The sequence below is a fragment of the Anguilla rostrata genome, chromosome 16, assembly GCF_018555375.3.
Source record: "Anguilla rostrata isolate EN2019 chromosome 16, ASM1855537v3, whole genome shotgun sequence".
Classification (NCBI taxonomy): Eukaryota; Metazoa; Chordata; class Actinopteri; order Anguilliformes; family Anguillidae; genus Anguilla; species Anguilla rostrata.
Genome location: NC_057948.1, coordinates 30,016,314 through 30,038,174, shown reverse-complemented (window position 1 = coordinate 30,038,174; position 21,861 = coordinate 30,016,314). Strand labels below are relative to the sequence as shown.

Below are 21,861 nucleotides of genomic sequence, written 5' to 3'. Positions count from 1 at the left end.
GGCTATCCTTATATGTAGAGCCATAAAATGTATCTTGAAAAACAGTAGAAAGAAACTCATGGATAACGAGAAGGAAAAGACCATAGGACATTTTTAAAAGATAATGTGCTATTTCATCATGCCAGTTTCTGTGCAGATTTCTTAGTAAAATGAAGAAGCTTCTGTTACGTTCCATTTAAAAATTGCCAAACTTGAAACTGGCCGTGACTGTAATATGAGTGTGCTTATTAATTTTTGTCTCTTATAATTCATATGTTGTCTCTAGGTTTAGAGACCAAACAGAATTTTTTTTGTGCATTTTTGGATATTGATATGCCTGGCCTTTATCGGGATAGTAAGTTGCATTGTAACAAGCGCCCATCCAGTGATGTCACATCCACAGCTTTAGGCCTTGCCCTCATACGTTTGTGATTGACAGGAGACAGTAGAGCAAGCTGGCTGAGCCACTGGCAGGTGAAAGGTCCATCTCATTTCCTTTTAAAGTTCAAATGGCAGGAAGTTAAATCCAATCAGAGGCTGCTAAGGGGACCAGTCAATGGTACTGTGAAGAATTGCGGTCCAGGGAGGTGCAGACTGTTTTACCGTGCGTACGGTTTGCGCAGAGTTCACTGGGCCCGGAGTGCTTCTCAGTGACCGTCTTCCTCTGGGAAACGGAAAGGTCGCTTTCTCAGTCAAAGACTGCACTCAGCGTGTCTGATCAGTCCTGACAGGGTGTCCTTGGGTGACCCACCTCCTCTGGGCTTTGGGCCCATTCTGGACAGTTCTTTTTTTTATGAAGGGATTCCACAAAAGTTCGTTATCTCCTGGCATACATCATATGGCATTTGATTTTATCAAACTGCAGGCAGTTTTTTTTTTTTTGCAGTACCGTACTCTACAGAAGCCTGTGTAATGATGTCTCTTATTCCCCTGAGAATAACCGGGTTTGTACTCTTGGTTTAACGGACGTAAGGCTGGCTTCATCAAGTCACGGGTGTAGGAATTCCCGGTGGGATGACGATTAAATGGCGAATCCGCGGTGCCCGTGTGCGTTTACTCTGTTTGAAAGAGTGGGACAGAAAGAAAGAGAGAGGAGAGAGAGCGTGAGTGAAAGAGAAGAGAGAGAGAGAGAGGGCAGCTCATACCCATGCCCAGGAACATGTTCTGTTGTCTCTGCGACATCCCTCTGCTGTGAAGGTATTTTCCCATTGCGCAAACAGACTCAAAGTGTTGCTTTGCTCTGCGCCAGTACTGGGAAGCAGCCGGGGGGCTAAATATAGCACGTTTCTTGAGAAGTTGGGCCTGAAACACTTCTGAGCTCATCTGCTTGCTGTCCTCAGCTTTTAATGCCGACTTTCGACTGACTGATTGTCTCTGTTTCACACGCCGTTGTTCTGCACGGCCCTCAGTGCCCTGCTCTTGGGCCTAAAGCATCTGGCTGGACACACACGGGCACCCGTGGGCATCTGCTTTATTCCCTGTGCTTGGAACAGTAAAGCACAGGGAATCTTAAGGTATCTTAATATTTTGGAAAGGTAAGCCCACTGTTCTCTGCGGTCAACCTGGCCCGAACACTCATTTCATCCGTTGACATGCATACAGGTTTTTTTTGGAGGGAACGCTGATTTAATGTGATTTAATGTTTCAGTGCGTTTTCAAGGGCGTGTCCCAGTTCTTGGGCTGAAATGATGCCGTAAACCGGCTATGCTAATTTCGCGTCTGGGGAAGTTAATTGGCTCAGCTGAGGAGCAGCTGGTTTGGGTAGCTGGGACTGTAACAAGGGCCCGCTTGTTTTCCACGGCTTGAAGGAAAACAACAGTTTGATCCGTGGCTCGTCTGAGCTGGTGATGTCAGCAGTGTCTTTCCATCGCTGGTCCGAAGTGACTGGGAAGCGTGTCTATTGTAGCCTTAAACGACAGCAAATGTTTCTAAATCGTCTGGTGATGAGGTCAGCTGCGACTATATGTCTGGTCCTTAGCACGGTGTTTGACCTCTGACCTTTCTCATCATTCAAATCTCTTTGTTGTGCTTGTGTTCACTGTTACAGGAGCCAGAGTCCCTGTTCCATATGGCTGTGTATGATGAGAACATCCTGAAGAACCCTTTCTACCTGGCCTTGGAGAAGCAGCGGCCGGACCTATGCAGCAGAGTGGCGGAGCTCCACGGCATTGTGAGTGTCTCCCTGTGGCTGGGACCCCACCGCCATTCACAGCTCAGTCACTCAGACACAAGAGTAGCTCTCACAGGGTGAGCAAACAGCACAAGAGCTAGAGATGTGCAGTGCCACCGTCAAGGTCCATGGCTCAGGACCTGCGAGTTGAAGAAAGGAGGGTTGGGTTTTTTTTTAAAGTTGCCGAAATAGAGACATTGAGAGGACGTTTTCAATGTTTGTGGAAGGCAGCCAGTGAAGCTGCCCTCCTGACTGACGACTAGGGGAGGCCGTTCCAGGGGACGAGGCCAGAGAAGAGCTGGAGCCATGAGGAGCTGATTGCCGTGCGGCAGCATGACCGTGCTGTTTAGGAACAAGGAGTCTGAAGGCCACTGCTGAGTGGACCAAGATCAGTGGGTGACCAGGCTCTAGGCCTGTAAATCCTGCAGTGTAGTGGAGTGGAGTGGAGCACAGGAATATGTCTCCCTTGCTCTTTGGTTTGCAGACGGCCAAACCAGCCCTCAGCAGCAACAGCACAAACCTGTTAAGCTGTTAGCCGTTTTTTAAATGGCCACCTTGCAGGCTTTAATGGGTAATGGGCATTGTAAATTGTAACGTGTCGGGGTCTGGGCCATGACCCATTGGAGCCTATATAACAGGGCGGGACAGCGTCGGGGGGGGGTGGGTATAGCGGTGGCCAGCAGGAGCCTGTCCTTTCGACCTGTGCCCCCCTCCCCCCCCCCCCGCTGGGCCTTGTTTACTCCCCCCCCCTGTTGGAGGAGAGTACGGTCCACACTCTGTTCTTCAGCAGCGCATTAATGAGCTCCTGCATCTAACCTTTAAGACACAATGTGCCACTCCAGTCGCACTCCTCAGCCTAATTACAGCACCGCGTGGCTTCCTGGGTTTATCAAGGGCCATTTAAGTGTTCGCTCGTATGCACGCTCTTTTTTTTGTTTGGTTTCATTGTGCTTTTCCTTGTTTTCTTATTGCTTTGTGTTCTTTTGTGATGAAGCATAGCTACTGTCACTGTTCTTGGTGAGTGGTTTGTTTTTTGTTGTTTTCTGAAGTGGTACGGGCACAAACCTGGTTATTTGTTTATTTCAATGAAATTAGACCCGGGCCACTTGCATTGGTACCGTGCTGAAATTTCAGAACACATCCATGCACAGCTGTCTCACGTTGTGCACCAGACAGTAGATACATTGTCTGAAATTTCTACTTTCTCTTTTCAATAATGAAAAATGTTTTACCAGCAATTTACCACCTTGGATATCATCTGAAGGATTATGAGGGCCTGTCAGACAGTTGGATTAAAAAAAAATATATCATACGTTAAAAATTAAACTGGTAATACTTCTGCCCTGTGTGACAGCTTGGGCTTTAGGGAATTTTTTTTCCCCAGTGTTCTATGCAAATAGGAAGCATGGGAAGCCCTAGAGTTTGAGGACAGAGGGGCTGTTCCATGAAAACACACGGACGGTTCAGATCCAGGACAGACAAACTGTGCTGTAAACCTGCGGGTGGTTCAGATTCAGCACAGACAGGCTGTACCATAAAAAAACAAGCAGGTGGTTCAGATCCAGGACAGAACTGCTACCTGTGGTCACGTAATCCAGCTGCTTTCAGACACTCGCTTCTCGTTTTCTTGGCATGGCGGTTCAGCAGTCTGCAGTTTTCAGTTTTCAGTCCAGTATTTTCATTGTGCGGTTTAATAGTGTGTCCCTTCTGCATTTCGAGAAGCCAAAAGAGCTCTAATTTAGGGAAGTGAAAGGACGTCTTTTTTTTTTTTTGAGGGGATTTCCCTATCGAATATTTCTGACGGTTGCTTTTTGAAACTTCGCAGGGTGGGCGGGTGCCATCCACATATTGTTGTCAAGTGTCTGAATGCGTGAAGAATCCAAGCGGTGGTTAATTGTCATACGATACCATCAGATAATGATATTGTCTAATCTTTTAAATATTCACTTAAAAAATGAGAGGTGTGCTTTATAATTGGAATGTGCTTTTTTTGCTCTAGAACATCATTTAAGAAGATGAACATGCTAGGGTTGATGTGAAAATATTACTAATTGAAAGAGAAATGTGTGTCAGAGCAGTCTAATCAGTTTAAGTCAAAATAGCCAGAAATTCTGTTCTGTTTAATTGGTATTCAGAGCGTCTCAGTATATTTCAATTAATTTAAGTTCAGTAACAAGTTATTTTTTATAATCACTCAATCCGAAACAAACTGTTACCTTTGTTCACGAGAGGGATGTCTCAGTTAAACGCTAGCCTTATAAGGAGTACATTTCCTCTCTGTTAGTCATATTTAAACTTGGAATTAGTAATTTAGTTTGTCTGGCTCAGGGGGTTTTGAAGCTTTGCTCTTTGGGATCCACAGTATGAGCGAGCGAAAAGCACCACCCTAAATTCAGACTGCTGACTCCAGCCTGGCTGAACCTCATGGTCCCCTCTTACCTCTCCTTCCCTCTGTACACCTCTGCCCCCAAAGCCATGCCAATTTCCAATTTCATTTCTGTTCATCTTGGTTCTATTCCACTGGACATTGAGCCTAATTCAATTTTGCCCCGTTGCTGTTGTCAGCCTACAGTTGAGTGGTTAATCTGGTAAATGGCCTGCCTCTCCACCTCTCCCCCTCTCCCGCTCCCCAACTGGAGTTCAGATGGCTGCCTGGCTCCATTCGCCCAGATCTGCCGCTCCACTTCCCCTCCCATTTCTGCCCATGTCCACCACAGTCACTTAATCTCTGAAGCGTTGTGTGGTTGAGGGAACACGTCTACCTCCATGGGAGTGTTTGTAATCATGGTGCACAAGTCTAAACCTGACCTGGACCATTGTTTGAATGTGGTTGACGCTGATTTTTGGGTTGTGCTCGAGGTCTCGCGGTCCTCTCCTGAAAGAGGACCTTTTCGTTCCTCCTCCTCCACACTGACCTGCTCATCAGAAGCTGTATTGGCAGTCTGTATTAGCTGTATTAGCAGACCGCCAGTCTTACCCTCTCCAGTGTGAATCACTGCAGTAGCAGTCTGTTTCATATGCCTGTGATGCAGGAACTAACTGCGAAACCACTGTAAAATGATCTGCTTGAGAAAACAAGTTTGAAGTCCCCTTCATCTGTTTCGTCTCTGAATTCCCCACCAGAAAAAAAGGTGTTTAGCTCTTCTCCAAATGGGATTTGTTATACTTCAGTAATGACAGCCTCTCTTGTTAGACTCAGGCAATAAAACAATCCTGTTGTTGTATGTAGTTTCTAGATGTTTTCAGTTGTTTCATTTGATTTTGTGTCCCAAAAAATATTGTGGTGTTTTCCTACTTTTTTTTTTACCCTTGAGGAAGCTGATGTATGGAATTAGTCAGTATGACCATTTCCTCCGTGTGACAGATTCAAGGTCTTTGCATTCAAAGGAATACTTTGTGTGAGGCAACCATTTCCAATCTGTTTCCTTTGGATATGTTCCACATGTCTTTGCTTGCAACAACCAAGGCATGACTGGTCTGTTTTACCAGATGGTTTAAAGCCTCAGGCTATATAATCTGCTCAACCTGTTAGCCTCTCTTTCACTTTTGACACAGGGCTGACCTGTGGAGGATGAGCTCTCCCTTTATGTCCTGGATCATTCCCAGAGTTCTTCCCACCAGAGAGTTTCTACTCTCTGCTGTTTGAGTGATTTTTTTTTTCCCTCTCATCTCCCAGGGAAGCTTTTTTCTTTTTTTTCTTCACTCAGTCGAATTACCTGTAGTCAAATTGAGTTACAGAGAGTCATGCTATTTCCACTGTCTTAATTACTTGTTAAGCAATCACTGTTGGTGTATAACTGGATTAACATGGCTTGGTCCTGTTGGTGTCAGTGTGTGAGAAAAGGATATCGATTTTTATGTCAAGATATGCTCAGCTGACATCAGAGCACGCTGACTTTGGGAAGATCAAACTAGTCCAGAATAAGGGATTCCTGACAGCATTATCAGATCTCACATTCCGCCAAAGCTTTTTCTGCATGGCTGCCCAGCTGTAATGTCCCGGCCCTCACCCCTGTTTAATCTGTGCCCCCGGGTCCCGCCGCAGGTGCTGGTTCCATGCAGTGGGAGTCTGTCCGTCAGCACCTACTCCCCAGCCCAGTTTGAGGGCTACATACTGCAGCCTGTGGACGGGGGATACCAGACCCTGGATGGGAAGGTAGAGCTGAGCGTCGCTGTCTTTCTCTTCATTTACCTTCAGCATTTCTGCCTGAGCTATAAGACTCTAGCATGGACCACTGTGATTTTCAGACTAGCATTTGAAAGCTGATGTGTGCTCTGTGTGTGTGTTGTGTGTGCTGCAGGAGATGGTCAGACTAGCATTTGAATGCTGCAGTTGACATGTTCACTGTGTGTGTTGTGTGCTGTAGGATATACTCAGTCTAGCATTTGAGTGCTGCAGTTGACGTGTGCACTGTGTGTGTGTGTGTGTGTGTGTGTGTGTGTGTTGTGTGTGCTGCAGGAGATGGTCAGACTAGCATTTGAAACCTCCAGTTGACGTTTGCACTGTGTGTGTGTGTGTTGTGCACTGTAAGGGATAGCCAGACTAGCATTTTGAAGCTGCAGTTGACGTGTGCTCTGTGTGTGTGTGTGTTGTGTGCTGCAGGAGATAGCCATTCAGGACGGCCTGGTGAAGCTGGGGGCGGGCTTCCAGGCCCCCGCCGCGGTGCCCGTCCTGTTTGAGGAGACCTTCTACAACGAGAAGGAGCAGAGCTACAGCATCCTGTGCATCGCGCGGCCCATCGAAACCGAGCAGAGCCTGGGTAATGCCGCTCGGCTCCAGCCGAAACAGGGCCGCGGGGTGTTTGAGCTGTGTTAGAAATGCGCGATCTTGCGGTATGAAGCCGGGAGGTACACTGTTACAGTCAGCAGTCCTCTCTTGTCTTGCCCATACAGGCACTACAGCAGATAAACTGGTACTCAGGGGGACCCCTAGCCTGGTACTCCTGAGGCCGGTTTAAGTGTGCTGGCTGTTGCCTGGCCTGCACGTGGCTGTTTTTGGGGGATGTTTGGTGATTTGGTGTTGGTGATGTGAGAGTGTCCCGGGACGTTAGAATGACTGATATTTTTATTGCCCCCCCCCGCCCCCCCAGTGGAGGAGGTACCCACGCCCGCGCCGTATTGCTTGAAGAATGTGGACGACGTCAAGGAGTTCCTTGGCCGCCATGCCGAAAAACTGGACAAGTTCATTTTGACCTTCCGACACTCCTTCAAGGAGCAGGAGAGGAAGGGACTGCGGCACCACATCGTAAGCATGTCCTTGTCGCCATGGTAACACGCACACATGTACGCATACATGCATATGCAGGCAGCCGCACGCACACACATTAACACACACACGGTACAAACGTGCACACACACGCTAATGATTATATACACAAGCGCGCAAACACACCCACGTATGCTTTAATACCCGAGAACAAACTTGTTCATGCAAATACTTACGCAAACATACACAGTGCCGAATGGAGTATAGAGCCATATAGAGCCATTTGCTAGCAACTGAAACTTTATCTTTTAAAATATGTTTTTTTTCCATTCTGAAGTTGTCGTTCAAGTACTTTTACTGGGGTAGAGCGGTGTCCCTCATAATAGACCATTGGATGTCTCCTCTCCTTATGAGCTCAATAGTGTCTGCAGTTGGAATAATAGGATTGATTTAATCATAAGAAATTCATTGCTGCTGGCAGATGACCTTTGCTCTTTCATTAGCTTTGAGTTCTGTATCCCTTGGCTTCTACTCAGGCACTGAAAGGATCGTCTGAATGCGCCGTTCTCACTAAGAGCCTAAGAAGTGATTCTAGTCTGAGAGTGGTGTAATTTGTGTTATTTGCAGTCGCGTCGCTTTGCATCAGTTCGGTGTGCTGTTACCCGGTAGCGGTGGTTTGATCCCTGCTGCTCGGAGCTCGGGATTTAAAGAGCTCTAATTCGGCCAGTTGTGCGGTAGTTAATTCACAGCAGTGTGTGACCTGGGGGAGTTGTTAAATTAAGCGCTTAGTCATTGGACAAATGAACAGGGAGACTGGAATGCGAGGCACGGGGTCTCTGCGGCTCTGTGGGAGCGAGTCATTCTCGGGGCCTTTTCCCTACACGCATAAGCATTTACTCTTCAGTGGAAATCCTTATAAGTTAACTTAAGTGAATTATAAAAAAAAAAGCATAAAAAAGTAAATTACAGGAGGCAGTCTGTTTAGTGGCTGGATTAAGATGTGTGAGAGCTGAAGGCACAGTGTGCTGAGTGGGGCGGGGCGGGGCGGGGGGAGTCGGGGGCGGTTGGCTCGCCTCGCCGCTGAAGTTAAGGAGAGTGTAAACGGTGGGACACACGGACCCCTGAGGTTAGCTGAATGTGAAACGTGTAAAAAGTTCGGTTTGAGTCCGAGGCATTTTCACTTTTTATTGAACTTCCTGTTTCAGGTAGATTCTCGTTTCCTGGGGGCTCGGAGGTCTGCTTTGACGAATCAGCTCTCTTGGGAAATGCTCTATTTATTGCAGTTTGGAGGAATAGTTTTATGGCAGGCTCTGCTTAATGCCTTCCTTTCTCCCATTGCGTGGGGCTGCGCTTCCTGGAGTTCTGTCTGTTTCCTGTCTGACGTGTGCCTTCTATCCTCCTCTTCCTCAGGACTCTGTGAATGCACTTTACACAAAATGTCTTCAGTGCTTGCTGAGAGACTCCCGTCTGGTAAGTTCTGTCGTTGGCCCTCGGCTCTGTTTGTCCCAGGCGGCTTGCCGTAGAGTGCCTCCTGCCGCGGATTATGGGTTTAAATGCGGGGCATGTTGTGTTTTTGCGTTTCAGAAAGTACTGGCCAAGCAGGAGTTACAAATGGCCCTTCTCAAGCAAGCTGTGGAGGTGAGAACAGATTGAATCACCTTGTCACCTGAAGCTCTCTTTGGTCATATAAATATCTGCAGACGACTTTGGATTCAGCAGTTTAAGACCAAGGCTTGACATCCTACCTCGTTCAGATCCGCATCATATTAGCCAGTACACTGTCTGCTTTGAATGCTGACCGCATGATGTGTGACGTGTCGGTTTTGTGCCGTGAACGCACGGATGTAGATAATGTTTACTGCAGCCCTTTGCTAATCATCCCACAAGCCTTTACTTTTAGTCTTAGTGTGCCAAACCCCTGCTTAAATAATCAGATTACTGTCACGCTTGATGGCGGTTTATCCATAGGCATAACATAAAGAACTATGGATCTAGTTGGTACCAAGTCTCAGCACCGATATTCTCAAACAAGATGGTGTGCTCCTTCACAAGAAAATATGTATCAGTCTCAATACAGGGCCCAGAATCTGAACGTATGTCATTTATATCTGTGTCTTACTGCAAGTCTACGAACTCTCGTGCCACACAAATGCTCCTGAAACTCATGCACACTTGATTGAGGACATTGAAATGTAAGTGTTGGTTTTTAATCAAATGTGTTGTCTTCCTCTCCCCCCCCCCACCCGTCTAGATGTACATACATCATGGTATCCATGATTACATCTTTAAGTACGTGGGAACTATTGAAGCAAGTCAGGTACACAATACCTCTATATGACATGATTTTTTAAAAAAAAGGAATTACGAGGAGAAATGTGTTTGATTTTTTAAAATAATGTTTTTTTTTCTTTGCAGGATGCAGCTTTCAATAAAATCACCAGAAGTCTGCAGGACCTGCAGCAGAAAGACTTGGGTGTTAAATCTGAATTCAGGTGAGGAGATTTCAAATGGAAAAACATTCCTCTTTGGCTTTTTAGTTATTCTGTCTCTGCTGGTAACAGCGTCCATTTGTGTTTATTCTCAATGGTGTTTCGTTTAAAAATGTGACTGTGGATGGTGGAGCCATTTGTTGCTAATAAGCTGAGCATAAAAGCCTCTGAAATGTTTCTTGTGAATGTAAGGAACAGCTGACTGGTTCAGAGAGAAATACAGTGTAGTGTGTGTGTATGTACAGTGTGTGTGTGTGTGTGTGTGTGTATACACGCATGTGTGTGTGTGTGGATGTGTGTGCATGCAAGTCATGTATGCACACACAGGTGCAGCTGCATGTCTATATTTATTTGTATGCATGTGTGTCTGTGTATATGTATATGTATGTGTATATGTGCCCTCGCAAATGTATGTGTCTGATCACTGTATGTGTGTGCCTGTAGTAGCTGTGTGTGTGTACGTGTACAGACCGTACTGACCTGTCTGTGAATGTGTTTTCCCGTGCTGTACCCGTGCGTGTACAGACTGTACTGACCTGTGTGTGAATGTTTCCCTGTACTGTATGTGTGACCGTGTACAGACCGTACTGACCTGTCTGTGAATGTTTCTCTGTGCTGTACCCATGCGTATGTGCGCGTACAGACAGTACTGACCTGTCTGTGAATGTTTCCCTGTGCTGTACGTATGTGCATGTACGGACCGTACTGACCTGTCTGTGAATGTTTCCCTGTGCTGTACGTGTGAGCGTGTACAGACCATACTGACCTGTCTGTGAATGTTTCTCTGTGCTGGGCAGCATTAACATCCCGCGGGCGAAGAGGGAGCTCAGTCAGCTGAACCGCTGCGCCTCCCCCCAGCAGAAGCTGCTGTGTCTGCGCAAGGTGGCCCTCACCATAATGCAGTCCCCCAGCCGCACCGGTGAGTCTCACCGTCCCATGCCCCTCCCTCACTGAGTCTCACTGAGTCCCTCAGTCCCACCCCCCCTCACTGAGTCCCTCAGTCCCACCCCCCCTCACTGAGTCCCTCCGTCCCACCCCCTCACTGAGTCCCACTGACCCCCCCCTCACTGAGTCCCTCCGTCCCACCCCCTCACTGAGTCCCACTGACCCCCCCCTCACTGAGTCCCTCCGTCCCACCCCCTCACTGAGTCCCACTGACCCCACCCCCTCACTGACTCCCACCATCTCACCCTCCCTCACTGCGCGTATGTGTGTGTGCGCGCGTGTGTGTGAATGTGTGTGTGGGTGACAGAAATCTTTAACTGTCAAGGTTGGAGGCAATTCCATTCCCAATCAGTCAGTTCAGGATATGAGCAGAAATTCTATTAATGAATGAAAAAATTGACATTACATTCTATGGGGATTTTTCATTTCATTAACTGAATGTAAAATTTGACATCAACCCCGTTAACTGTAGAGCATTTGGTGAAACTGCTATGATCCGCCACTGCAAATGTGCTTCACAGGAGTGCAGTCTGTAGTTGTACCGCATTTAACAAATCCAATGTCCATGTGTGCACACATACACGCACACACGGAACAATCTCCCAGTTGTTTCACGAAATGCGTTTGTCCAGTTTGCTTTTTAAATCCAAACTCATTTGGCGCTTTCACAGAATAGCCCCTGTGTACAGGAGGGAGGTTGGGACCGTCTGCTAATCTGTGTTTGCCAAACAGGCAATTTCCCAATTTGGACCTGAACAAAGGGAGCTGAGTCAGAGCCTGAGGGGGAGGTTAAGCGGCCCGGGCACGCTGCTCACCATTACCGTAGCTGCTGACATTCCGGCACATTCAAGTACATTACAGGCATTTAGCAGACGCTCTTATCCAGAGGGACTCACACAACTTTTACATTGCATCCATTTATACAGCCGCATATATACTGAAGCAGTGCAGGTTAAGTACCTTGCTCAAGGGTACAACGGCAGTGTCCTACCTTGGGAATCAAACCTGTGACCTTTAGGTTACACGACCAACTCCTTACCCATTATACTATACTGTTGTGTGCTCCTGCGTCTGCTGTTTTGGACGTTTTTAACACACTTTTTGTATTTTGTTTCTGGAATTTTAAAAAATGTACCTCCTTTCTTTCTCTTTTTTTCCATAGTTAACGTAGAGGCCATGTGTGCGGATGATCTTCTCTCTGTCCTCCTGTATTTGTTGGTGAAAACGGAAATACCCAACTGGTGAGCTGAATGCACAGCTGCCGACAAGGCGGTTTGTACCTACTGTCCTGCCTGCCTTCTGTAACATTTGAACAAAGTATTTTTAAAACGTAACAGTTTTTTCCCCTCATTGCTGACCTTGAAGGATGGCCAACCTCAGTTACGTCAAGAACTTCCGCTTCTGTAACTCGGCCAAGGATGACCTGAGCTACTGCCTGACGTCGTTTGAAGCTGCTGTAGCGTACATCAGCCAGGGGAACCTCAGCCCAGGTGCCACGGTGAGCTCCTATTGGCTGCCGCGCTCCATCCACTGAACCGCTGATAAAACAGAGGAAACGGGAATGTGCTGTAACCAGTGTTAATGTGGTGAAAGAGACCACACCGCCAGTGTGCCAATTTTAACAGCATAACTGACAACTTGTGGACCGAGTTCCAGTCGACTTTCTTACATCTGACTGCAATGCATGGCATTATGGGTAAAATTTGTAATAAAATTAGTTAAATAATCAGTAAATGAATTTGCCAAAAAAACTAGTCAACCAGCAGTTAACAATAAATAGTTTTCAGAGGGAATTTAAAAAATGTAAAAAAAACCTTTTGAGCCAGTGTGGTGATGTAGTGATATTATGGGCTGTGATGTGCTTTTGCTCCAGACGGAATAGTTTATTGCGCAAGATGGCAGGTCAATATTTCAGCCGCTCTGCGTTTGATTTACAGTCCCTGTCTTGCACAACAGTTGGGTCACATTTGGCCAGGAAGTGAACGTCTGAATACCGTTTCTCCTCTTCGGGTCTTAGGAGCCTCACTCCGTGCTGCTAGGAATTGTGGGTGATCTGGTTCCGTGGGGTCAGATTTCGCTCGATGCGGGGAGCCGCGCGGGCGATGCGCTAGCCGGTCAGAGACTGAGCTCGTCCGTCCGTCTCGCCGTGAGCCGTCGGGGTCGATAGAGCTCAGAAGGCACAAGCGCCATTCCTATTCCAGCGCTGCGGCCGTTTCTGCTCTCATCAGATTAGGCCTGCACTTTAATATCCCGGAAGTCCTGGGATAACTCCGGGGGGGATTGCGTGGATATGGGGAGGATACGGGCAGGCTCAACCCCCCATCATCCCCCCCCCCTGCCGTTCCTGACAGCTAGCTGTGAGCCTGACTGGCACCACGGGGCCGCCGCCCTCCCCCCCCCCTCACCGAGCCAGGCTCAGCCCGTGCCAGTCGGCCATCTGCCAGCCAGGCGGGCGCGCGCCCAGTTCGTCTGCGGCGGCTTTACCGTTTACCGTTTACCCTTCGGCCGTTCGGCGGATGTGTTTAGTCAAAGCAGCTCCCAAAAAAAAAACTTGCACCGTTTCACACGGTGAGCGAACGCCATGAGATACACAGGGTGACAGTCATTAAAGGCTTTAAAACCTCAAGACTCTGTGAGGTGAAAGGAGGGAAGGGTTTGTTTTTTTCAGTGCCACGGGAGGCTTAGTGTGGCCTCTCAGGACACTGCTCTCCTCTCAGGAGGGCCTACATCTGTGAGCCCTTTGGACACAGACGGCTCTTTTGTGGACGGTAACCTCTGCTCTCCTCCTTCACTTTGGTGTCAGAAGACAGGCTGCTTCAGTCAGCCCAACCTCAGTGCGTTTCCTCCAGCCCTTCTCCCAGCCTGAGCCGTTTTTGTGTGTGTGCATGTGTGCTTGTGTGTGTGTGTGTGTGCGTGTGTGTGCGTGTGTTCTTGTGTGTGTGTGTGTGTGTGCATGTGTGCTTGTGTGTGTGTGTGTTCTTGTGTGTGTGTGTGTGTGTGTGCGTGTGTGTGCGTGTGTTCGTGTGCGTTTGTGTGTGCTTGTGTGTGTGTGTGCTTGTGTGTGTGTGTGTGTGTGTGTTCTTGGGTGTGTGTGTGTGTGCTTGTGTGTGTGTGTTCTTGTGTGTGTGTGCGTGTGCGTGTGCTTGTGTGTATGTGTGTGCGTGTGCGTGTGCGTGTGCGTGTGCGTGTGCGTGTGCGTGTGCGTGTGCGTGTGCGTGTGCGTGTGCGTGTGCGTGTGTGTGTCTGGACGTGCGCTTCCTCAGGGGTCCGGGGAGCTGAATGACAAGGTGGCCCTCCGGCAGAAGATGAACCTGCTCTCTCAGAGCGCTGCCACGCCCATCGACCGCCTGTTTGAGGTGAGCCTGGGCGCGTGTGCCGCGGGTACGGCGGGCACGGCCCCCGCGCGGGGCACCGCCACCGCCACCGCCACCGCGTCCCCCCGGCAGAACCTCCAGTCCCCGGGCTCTCGGGGATTAGCCCGTAAGCTTCACACCTGCGTCACTCTGCAGCCGAAGCCTTGCAGCAGCTGGGGAGGCCGATGTGTCCCACAACAGACTCTGCACTCAGCGTAGGAGTGACTGTGGGACCTCTGTATCACACTGACTTTAGCGTCCGCGAATCTCCTATTTCCACTGCTTGCATTTCTCTAAAGGGAGATGACTGTAAGTAGTGTACATATGCATCTGTACATATGTATTATCTTTTTATTATCTGTTCACATAATACTTTGGTTTCCACAGTTTTTTTCAAAATGCTTTAGAATCCTGAAATAATCCAGGATAAAAATTATGGACGGTACTCAAATATTCCACTGTCTGAAAAGGCAGGGAAATTACCAAGATAAAATAAAAATTACAGTGAGTGAAATATATTTCTTGTGGACTCCCTAGTGTGATGTCACTAAGTCTTGAAATGACAGTGTGCTGATAGTTGGTTACACTATCAGTACACTATCTGGGCAGCTGGCTGTTTGCAAATGAGTTACACTACCAGAAGCTGTCAGTCAGTGAAGTGAGCACCTTTGCACGCACAAAATACTTTTTACGTAATGCACCTCAAACTGCAGGCTGCCTTACAAATGTAAGCCCAATATAACTAATGCTAAAAATGAATTCTTGAAAATCGTAAATGTATCCTTAAAATATTGCAATCTTGTGTTTGTGTGCGTGCACACGTGTGTGTGTGTGTGTTCGCGTTCATGTGTGTGTGTTTGCATGCATGCGTGTGTGTGTGCGTGCGTGTGTGCGTGCGTGTGTATGTGCGTGTGTGTGTGTGTGTTTGCATGCGTGCGTGTGTGTGTCTGTGTGTTTGCAGCACATCGCTAACGGAAGCGAAGCGGAGGTGCGGCGGTTGCTGAGTGAGGGTGAGAGCGAGGAGGACGGAGCTCAGCTCTGCCACCCGCTGTGCTCCTGCGACCAGTGCGAGCGCCACCTGTCTGGGTACGACTCCGCCCACACCCCGCCTCACGCCCTCTGCTCACTTTCTATCAAAACCTCATCTGTACCAGCCTGAAACCCCCGTATTGGAGTAGATTAGGGTTTGGATGCCTGATGTACGTAGCTAGTGGTCAGTCCAGACCTCAGCACTGTCTGTGTGCTGGCTGAGCAGCTGGTGTTTTAGGGAGACTGTCTGTTATCCTGAGGCTCTGTTAGCTCAGCAGCTGAAGCAGGAGTCTGTATCTCTCCCTCTTTTCTCCCTCCGCTCCCCCTCCTGCACCATCATCTGTCTCTGATGCAGGCTGCTGGTACCAAGGATGAACAGCGCAACAGCATCTCAACCAAAAATCATATCTGCCAACATTTACTTGCCGAAATTTTCATTACCTTAATGTTCCAACTGTACAGATTTTTAATAACTTTCATTCTCGACGGATTCATTTTAAGCTGAAAAGATGCACTGAGCTGAACAGAAGGACTAAACAGGGAACCAGGCTGTGATTATACTTAATTGGTGTCATGAGAAGTCCAGATAAACAGGCCCTCAGAGGCAGAGTGAACCCTCTGTCCTGCGGTTTCATGCTTGTTCGCTGCCCCTTCTTTGTAGTTATTTATGCTTCAGCTCAATTTCCCATTTCCAAATGCTATTAGGCCTCTTTTCCTCTTTCAGGAGGCTGAACGACCCCTCCATCGTCACGCCGTTCTCCCGAGACGACAGGGGCTACACGCCGCTCCACGTTGCTGCTATCTGTGGTGAGGCCTTTCCCGCCCGTTTCCTCAGGCTGAGAGTGAAGGCGGCCATGTTTAGCTGCTGCGTGCTTCCCCAGGCTGAGTGTGTAGGCGGCCATGTTGAGCTGCTGCGTGCTTCCCCTGGCTGAGTGTGAAGGCGGCCATGTTGAGCCGCTGCGTGTGAAGGCAGCCATGTTTAGCTGCTGCGTGCTTCCCCAGGCTGAGAGTGAAGGCGGCCATGTTGAGCTGCTCTGTGTGAAGACGGCCATGTTGAGCCGCTGCGTGTGAAGGCAGCCATGTTTAGCTGCTGCGTGCTTCCCCAGGCTGAGAGTGAAGGCGGCCATGTTGAGCCGCTGCGTGTGAAGGCGGCCATGTTGAGCTGCTCTGTGTGAAGGCGGCCATGTTGAGCCACTGAGAGTGAAGGCGGCCATGTTGAGCTGCTCTGTGTGAAGGCGGCCATGTTGAGCCGCTGCGTGCTCTGCGATGCTCTTTAACGGAACCCTGCCTGTCCTGCTGTCCCCTGAAGGTCAGTCCGCGCTGATCGACCTGCTGGTGTCGAAGGGCGCGCTGGTCAACGCCACGGACTACCACGCCTTCACGCCGCTGCACCTGGCCTGTCAGAAGGGATACCAGGGCGTGACGGTGAGCCCGGCGTCCGCAGCGCACCACGACTGTGACGTTTGAGCCGGCCTGTTCCTGTGCAGCTCCTCATTGTTTTCTCTCTCTCTGTCTCGCTCCCACTCTCTCTCTCTCTCTCTCGCCCTCTCCCTCTCTGTCCCTCCCTCCCTCCCTCTCGCTCCTACTCTCCCTCTCTCTCTGTCTGTCTCTCTCTCTCTCTCTCTCTGCCTCTCCCTCTCCCACCCTCCCTTCCTCTCCCTCCCTCCCTCCCTCCCTCTCCCTCTCTGCAGTTACTCCTCCTGCACTATAAGGCCAGCACAGAGGTACAGGACAATAACGGGAACACTCCCCTGCACCTGGCCTGCATGTACGGACACGAGGATGTGAGTCAGAGCCCAGGACCCCTCCCCCTCTCGGGCGTCCCTGTCTGCTCTTGATGCTGCGCAGACACTGTGCTGATGAACAGGGCATTGTGGGCTTTTCTCCTGACTCTGCAGTTCTCCTCTGTGATGCTCTCATGTCTGCCCTCAGTCAGCAGACCGCTGGCAGGAATAGACTCGTACATGACTGCTTCCCGACTCCATTTAGTCCGAGGCTTTTATGTTTCTGTGAAGTTTTACATTCAGGCTTTGTTCCTGTTTTAGTGGTGTGGTAAATTTTTTCCTTTCATTTAGCTGCTAGGAATGTTTGGCTGTGCAGAGGGTAACACCTGTGTGTGTGCGTGTGTGCCTGTTTGTGTGCGTGTATGTTGGTGTGTGTGTGTGTGTGTGTGTGTGTGTGTGTGTGTGTGTGTGCCTGTGTGTTGGCGCGTGTGTGTGTGTGTGTTTGTGTGCCTGTGTGTTGGCGCGTGTGTGTGTGCGTGTGTTGGCGTGTGTGTTTGTGTGCTGTGTGTTGGGCGTGTGTGTGTGTGTGTGTGTGTGTGTTGTGTGTGCTGTGTGTTGCGTGTGTTGTGTGTGTTGGTGTGTGTGTGTGTGTGTGTGTTTGTGTACCTGTGTGTTGGTGTGTGTGCGTGTGTTGGCGCGTGTGTGTGTGTGTGTGTGTGTGTTTGTGTGCATGTGTGTGTGTGCGTGTGCGCGTGCGGTTCCCAGTGTGTGAAGGCCCTGGTGTACTACGACCTGCAGTCCTGCAGGCTGGACCTCCAGAACGATAAGGGGGACACGGCGCTGCACATCGCGGCGCGCTGGGGCTACGAGGGCATCCTGGAGGTGCTGCTGGAGAACCGGGCCAGCACCGCGCTCCAGAACCGGGCCAAGGACACGCCCCTGCAGTGCGCCCTCAACCCCAAAGTGAGCCGCGCCCCCGAAACCTGCCATTATGTGATTCCGTATTTCATTTGCCACAAAAAACTTACTGGTGCTTTCTTGCAGTGATTCCTGTAATCTGAGGGTGAGGTGTGATTGGTGCTTTTTAGCAGTGATTTTTTAAATCTGTGAATGCAGTGATTGGTGCTTTTTAGCAGTGATTTGTGTAACCTGAGGGTGCCATGTGATGGGTACTTTTTAGCAGCGATTCTTGTTATCTGAGGGTGCCGTGTGATTGGTGCTTTTTAGCAGTGATTTGTGTAACCTGAGCGTGCCGTGTGATTGGTGCTTTTTAGCAGTGATTTGTGTAACCTGAGGGTGCAGTGCGATTGCAGCGAGTGATTCCGTGTGTTGAGTCTCTCCTCCCTCACGCGTGCCTGTTTGTGCGGCCTTGCTCGAGCGCACACACACACAGCCTGAAGGTGAACCTGTCGTGAGAGCAGCGGAGCGTGTAGCAGGTGTGTGTTTGTTTTTGCAGATCCTGGCCCTGTTGGAGCTCACACACAACGGTTCGCTCAGAGGAGGAAGCTCCGGTGAGGTAGGCCCCTGGGGGAGGAGCGCGTCTCTCTGCACCGAGCATCGCAAATTGAGCTCTAATTCACAGGGTGAGCCGCCAGCTCATCACCAGGGCCCTCAAATAGCGAGTTATTACTTTTAGTCGCCTTGCAATGGGACCCGGCAAATGAGCTACACTGCACCGAGGCGTGGAAGCTGTTATTGTGGAATTAGTGTCTGTTTTAATTGCACACTCATTTTCTGCAGAGGACAAGAGAAAAGGAACCATACAGTGTACTTGAGGCCTCCTCTTCTGAACTCAGCAGAGCTCATAATGTCGTGTGCGTCAGCTGTTTAGGAAGGAGTTCTGTTTTATAGGCTGAAATGCAGCTGCATATTTGATAGGCTGAAATGCAGCTCTGCATTTGATAGGCTGAAATGCAGCTGCATATTTGATAGGCTGAAATGCAGCTGCATATTTGATAGGTTGAAATGCAGCTCCACATTTGATAGGCTGAAATGCAGCTCTGTATTTGATAGGCTGAAATGCAGCTTCGTATTTGATGGGCTGAAATGCAGCTCTGTATTTTATAAGCTGAAATGCAGCTCCGTATTTGATAGGCTGAAATTCCGCTCCGTATTTACTTCTCTTCCTCGTGTCTCTTCCTCCAGTCCCCAAACAGGTCCCCTCAGCCCTCGGGGGGGTCCAACAGCCGGCGCTCCTCTGTGTCCAGCACCTCCTCCCTCAACACCGACGTCAGGCCTGAGGCCGACAGGGTGCGGCACAAAGAGGTGAGGACCCCAGGGCTGGCTCTCGCCCTGCCTGATGAAAATAAACAGGCGCGTATCACAGCCTCAGCAACGTCAGGCCCCCCCCCCCCCGAGCCACCAGGTCAATCGGAGTGTTCCGGAGCTCCTGAAAATCATGAATTTAAAATGGTGGGCTCAAATGGTGGAGTATTCATCTGTATTATGAGCGGCATGCTTTGGTGGAGGCCATTTTGTCCGAGGCCTTCTTAATCATGAAGAGGTGCTTCAGAATGGCTGTTGAAGTCCAGCCTCGCCTGTTTGAAGGCACACTCAGTCACTTCTTGACATTTTTTGACAGTTTGTTGCCTGTTTCGTCATTCACGGTTCAAGTGCATTCGCAGTTCAGCATCATGCATAATTTCATCTTCAGATGTTTTAAAGTGCAAAGCGAATCAAACAGGATGTTCTGGCAGCAAGTTCCTCAAGTGCTAAATCTAGAAGTCATTTAGGCAGGCGCACTGAAGTATGATTATTTTTCCAAGAGCCCTTCAGAGGACCACTGAGATGGTATATTTTCACCGAACGGACATCGAGCAACAAGGGAGGAGAGAGTATTGAATACTGAATATAAAATACCTTAACATTTGCAATTGTAAAATTGTAAAAAGAATATATTGGGCACTGGTCCTCACTATCACAGACAGTAATGATTGATGTCATATATTTGTAATCATCTTCTCCCTCTCTTTTTAAAATAATTTTTAAAACAAGTTCTTGTCCTGGTTCTTTTATTCCCCACTTTGGAATGCCCCGTGCCATCGCTGCAGCGCCCTTCATCAGTTGAGCAGCGCACTAGCATGGTCATCCTCGCCGCTGTCTGGGGTCACAGTGCGGACGGTTTTAAGGGCACTTCTGGGAACCCAAACACTTAGAGCGCTTTAAATATTAATCGCACGGCTGCCTTGGCCTGGCGCGATGTAGCGCGATGTAGCGCAGCGTAGCGTAGCGTCCAGACCGCTCAGCTCCACGCCGCTGAACTTCCGTCAGTGTCTCGGGTTGTGGGGGCCCGCTGCTGAAGTCACCCGCCTCTGCTCCTGCGATGAGCCGCTCCCCCCTCCGTAAATCCAGATTATCAGGTTACCAAAAGGCTCTGGGATTAGTGCTATAATGCCCGTTAATTCCCCTTTAAATGGAGACAACCTTTCTCTTTCCTCTCATCTCCCTCCCCCTCCCTCCTCCCCCTCCCCCTCCCCCCCTCTCTCTGCTGGTCAGGTGGAGAAGCTGTTGCGGGCCGTGGCAGATGGTGACGTGGAGATGGTGGGTTTCCTTCCTTCCTGTCCCCACCCACATTAAAGCACACTCTCCTGCGCGTCACGCCCATTAACCATAGAACGCATGCACATACGCACACTCACATACGCACACACACGTTCACACACATGCTCTCACACACACACACGTACTGTACATGCACACACAAACGCACACACACACACACAGGCTCACACACGTGCACACATACACCACACACACGCACACAAAGCATGCCTTCATTTTTCAGTGTGTATATAGATTGTGAACTTGCCTGATAAAAAAAAGGAAAAGGCCAGCGTAATGGAAGTGGCTGGCAGCGAACCCGGCTCGTGACAGATGGACCCGACGCAGAGTGCTCTGGCTTTGCGACTAATCTTACATTTAGCAAACAGCGTTGAGTGTGCTTCACAGGCCGAATCAGGGCATAATTGGTCCACAGGGCTCCTAGCGGCTGTAAAATCCCAGATTTCGGGCCCGCTGCCGGCTCCTGTAATCCCACACGCTGCGTTCCTGGAGCATCGGCGGCGCGAACGTGAGGGCGCTATTCTGGGGCGGGGATTAGCGCGCTCACACGCTAGCTTTGGCGTCTCGCGTCGCGTCGCGCTGATCTCTCGCTGCCAGTGAAAATGAGCTTACGGTGTGCGGCCCCGCCCCCGAGCAATTCTGCTCCGCCTCTATCTCACAAGACGGCAGGGAGGATGGACTGTCCCGGTTCTATGAAAAGCCTGTGCGGCTGCGGGCGGGGCTGGGGGGGGGGGGGTTTGGTGTTGCTCTGCGGATTAAGAGGCGGTTTTGCGTGACTGCCGCAGAGCGGGGCAGCGGCCCGGGGGGGGGGGGGTTATGGGGCGGTTATGGGGGTGGAGGATGGTGGTGGGGATGGAGAGGGGGGCAGGGTGTTCAGTGACTGTGCAGAGACGAGGGGAAGGCGGTGTAAATTATTGATGCTCTCCTTCCACTCCACAAGCTCTGCTCCCTCATGCACAACATCTTGTAAGGGCAGGATTCCGAGCCGCCCGGCTTTCATTAGCCTGCTCCCGCGCCGCGGCTGCACCCTGGCGAGTCTCCTGGAGGCCGCAGGTGCGCAGAGCCGCCCCCCCCCCCCGGGGGGGAACAGGAAGGAAGCGCTGCTCTCCTAAACAAGCCCAGAGCACCCTGCGCTCACACCGCATGCGGAGACCGCGCCGCGCACAGGAAGTGAGATAACGAAGCTCCGGGGCCTCCTGACCGCTTGCGCTCAGGTCGGGCTCAGAAACAGCCGGCGGCGGCGTAACCGTCGCCAACCCCTCGCCGTTTACAAAAAAAAATAAGCCTCTTCTCAGAAGTTATGAGCTTTCCACGGTTAAACTGAGATAATCTAAAAGTGGCTGGGGCATCTGCTGGGGCCGGACTTAGTGATAATCCCATCACGGTTCTAGCCGTGAAGACTTGA

The 21,861-nt window shown here is 49.9% G+C and overlaps 1 protein-coding gene across 1 annotated transcript in view; it reads left to right on the top strand.

Moving 5' to 3' along the window:
* ankrd27 (ankyrin repeat domain 27 (VPS9 domain)) overlaps window positions 1-21,861 on the top strand; it is a 42,052-nt gene that overhangs the window by 7,807 nt on the left and 12,384 nt on the right. The window contains exons 2-21 of the mRNA XM_064312023.1: window positions 2,027-2,149; window positions 6,195-6,305; window positions 6,753-6,909; window positions 7,240-7,394; window positions 8,766-8,825; window positions 8,940-8,993; window positions 9,607-9,672; window positions 9,771-9,847; window positions 10,642-10,763; window positions 11,952-12,030; window positions 12,155-12,287; window positions 14,053-14,145; window positions 15,104-15,228; window positions 15,896-15,978; window positions 16,481-16,596; window positions 16,863-16,955; window positions 17,661-17,858; window positions 18,352-18,411; window positions 19,041-19,160; window positions 20,391-20,435. Of these exons, the coding sequence (XP_064168093.1) occupies window positions 2,048-2,149; window positions 6,195-6,305; window positions 6,753-6,909; window positions 7,240-7,394; window positions 8,766-8,825; window positions 8,940-8,993; window positions 9,607-9,672; window positions 9,771-9,847; window positions 10,642-10,763; window positions 11,952-12,030; window positions 12,155-12,287; window positions 14,053-14,145; window positions 15,104-15,228; window positions 15,896-15,978; window positions 16,481-16,596; window positions 16,863-16,955; window positions 17,661-17,858; window positions 18,352-18,411; window positions 19,041-19,160; window positions 20,391-20,435 (2,049 nt within the window). The 5' untranslated portion in view covers window positions 2,027-2,047. The remainder of the gene's footprint in view (window positions 1-2,026; window positions 2,150-6,194; window positions 6,306-6,752; window positions 6,910-7,239; window positions 7,395-8,765; window positions 8,826-8,939; window positions 8,994-9,606; window positions 9,673-9,770; window positions 9,848-10,641; window positions 10,764-11,951; window positions 12,031-12,154; window positions 12,288-14,052; window positions 14,146-15,103; window positions 15,229-15,895; window positions 15,979-16,480; window positions 16,597-16,862; window positions 16,956-17,660; window positions 17,859-18,351; window positions 18,412-19,040; window positions 19,161-20,390; window positions 20,436-21,861) is intronic.